Genomic DNA, 1,539 nt, shown 5'->3' with positions numbered 1-1,539 from the left:
CCCACTCACTCGGGATCCCCGACACCAACTTGAGGGGCCGCAGCACCCGCACGGCCCGCAGCGTCCGCAGGTCGAACTGCGAGCCCACGGTGGCCAGGATGCTGCAAAGGGGACAGCAGGGACAGCAGGGCCACCGCGTCCCCAAAGGCCCCCTGTTATGGCTGCCAGGGTCACTGTGTCCCCATCTGTCCCCTATTATGGCCACTGTGTCCCCAAATGTCCCCCATTATGGCCTCCAGGGCCCAAATGTCCCCAAATGTCCCCAGTTATGGCCACCAAGGCCACACTGTCCCCAAATGTCCCCTATTATGGCCACCAAGGCCTCCTTGTCCCCATCTGCCCCCTATTATGGCCACCCTGTCCCCAAATGTCCCCTATTATGGCCACCAAGGCCTCCTTGTCCCCATCTGCCCCCTATTATGGCCACCATGCTCACCCTGTCCCCAAAGGTCCCCTGTTATGGCTGCCAGGGTCACTGTGTCCCCATCTGTCCCCTATTATGGCCACTGTGTCCCCAAATGTCCCCCATTATGGCCTCCAGGGCCCAAATGTCCCCAAATCTCCCCAGTTATGGCCACCAAGGCCACACTGTCCCAAAACGTCTCCTATTATGGCCACCAAGGCCTCCTTGTCGCCATCTGCCCCCTATTATGGCCACCCTGTCCCCAAATGTCCCCTATTATGGCCACCAAGGCCACCTTGTCGCCATCTGCCCCCTATTATGGCCACCATGCTCACCCTGTCCCCAAAGGTCCCCTGTTATGGCTGCCAGGGTCACTGTGTCCCCATCTGTCCCCTATTATGGCCACTGTGTCCCCAAATGTCCCCCATTATGGCCTCCAGGGCCCAAATGTCCCCAAATCTCCCCAGTTATGGCCACCAAGGCCACACTGTCCCAAAACATCTCCTATTATGGCTGCCAGGGCCTCCTTGTCCCCATCTGCCCCCTATTATGGCCACCCTGTCCCCATCTGTCCCCAGTTATGGCCGCCGTGTGTCCCCGTATGCACATGTATGACCCCATGTGTCCCTGCAGGCACACGTATGACGCTGTGTGTCCCTGCAGGCACACGTATGACACCATATGTCCTGGCACACACACGTATGACGCTGTGTATCCCTGCATGCACACATATGACACCGTGTGTCCCTGTATGCACACGTATGACGCCATGTGTCCTGGCACGCACACGTATGACCCCATGTGTCCCTGCAGGCACACATATGACGCCGTATGTCCCGACACGCACACGTATGATGCTGTATGTCCCGACACGCACACGTATGACGCCGTATGTCCCGACACGCACATGTATGATGCCATATGTCCTGACACGCACACGTATGATGCCGTATGTCACGGCACGCACATGTATGATGCCATATGTCCTGACACGCACACGTATGATGCCGTATGTCACGGCATGCACATGTATGACGCCATATGTCGCAGCACGCACACGTATGACGCTGTGTGTCCTGACACGCACATGTATGACGCCGTATGTCCTGACACGCACACGTATGACGCCGTGTGTC

At 57.9% G+C, this 1,539-nt stretch overlaps 1 protein-coding gene across 1 annotated transcript; it reads left to right on the top strand.

The window, feature by feature from the left end:
* Positions 1-1,172: 1,172 nt before the first annotated feature.
* Positions 1,173-1,502, top strand: LOC122193276 (putative uncharacterized protein FLJ45035; the record flags this gene model as incomplete). Its single annotated transcript, XM_042894022.1, has 1 exon — positions 1,173-1,502. A coding segment is annotated over exon 1 (330 nt), but the record flags the coding sequence as incomplete, so codon positions are not given.
* Between the last annotated feature and the right edge of the window lie 37 nt (positions 1,503-1,539).

This window comes from Lagopus leucura, unplaced genomic scaffold (assembly GCF_019238085.1).
Source record: "Lagopus leucura isolate 7727_CA_CO unplaced genomic scaffold, USGS_WTPT01 29343-0_obj-0_obj, whole genome shotgun sequence".
NCBI classification, from domain to species: Eukaryota; Metazoa; Chordata; class Aves; order Galliformes; family Phasianidae; genus Lagopus; species Lagopus leucura.
The sequence above is the reverse complement of the archived record's forward strand: the minus strand, read 5'-3'. Positions and strand labels throughout refer to the sequence as shown.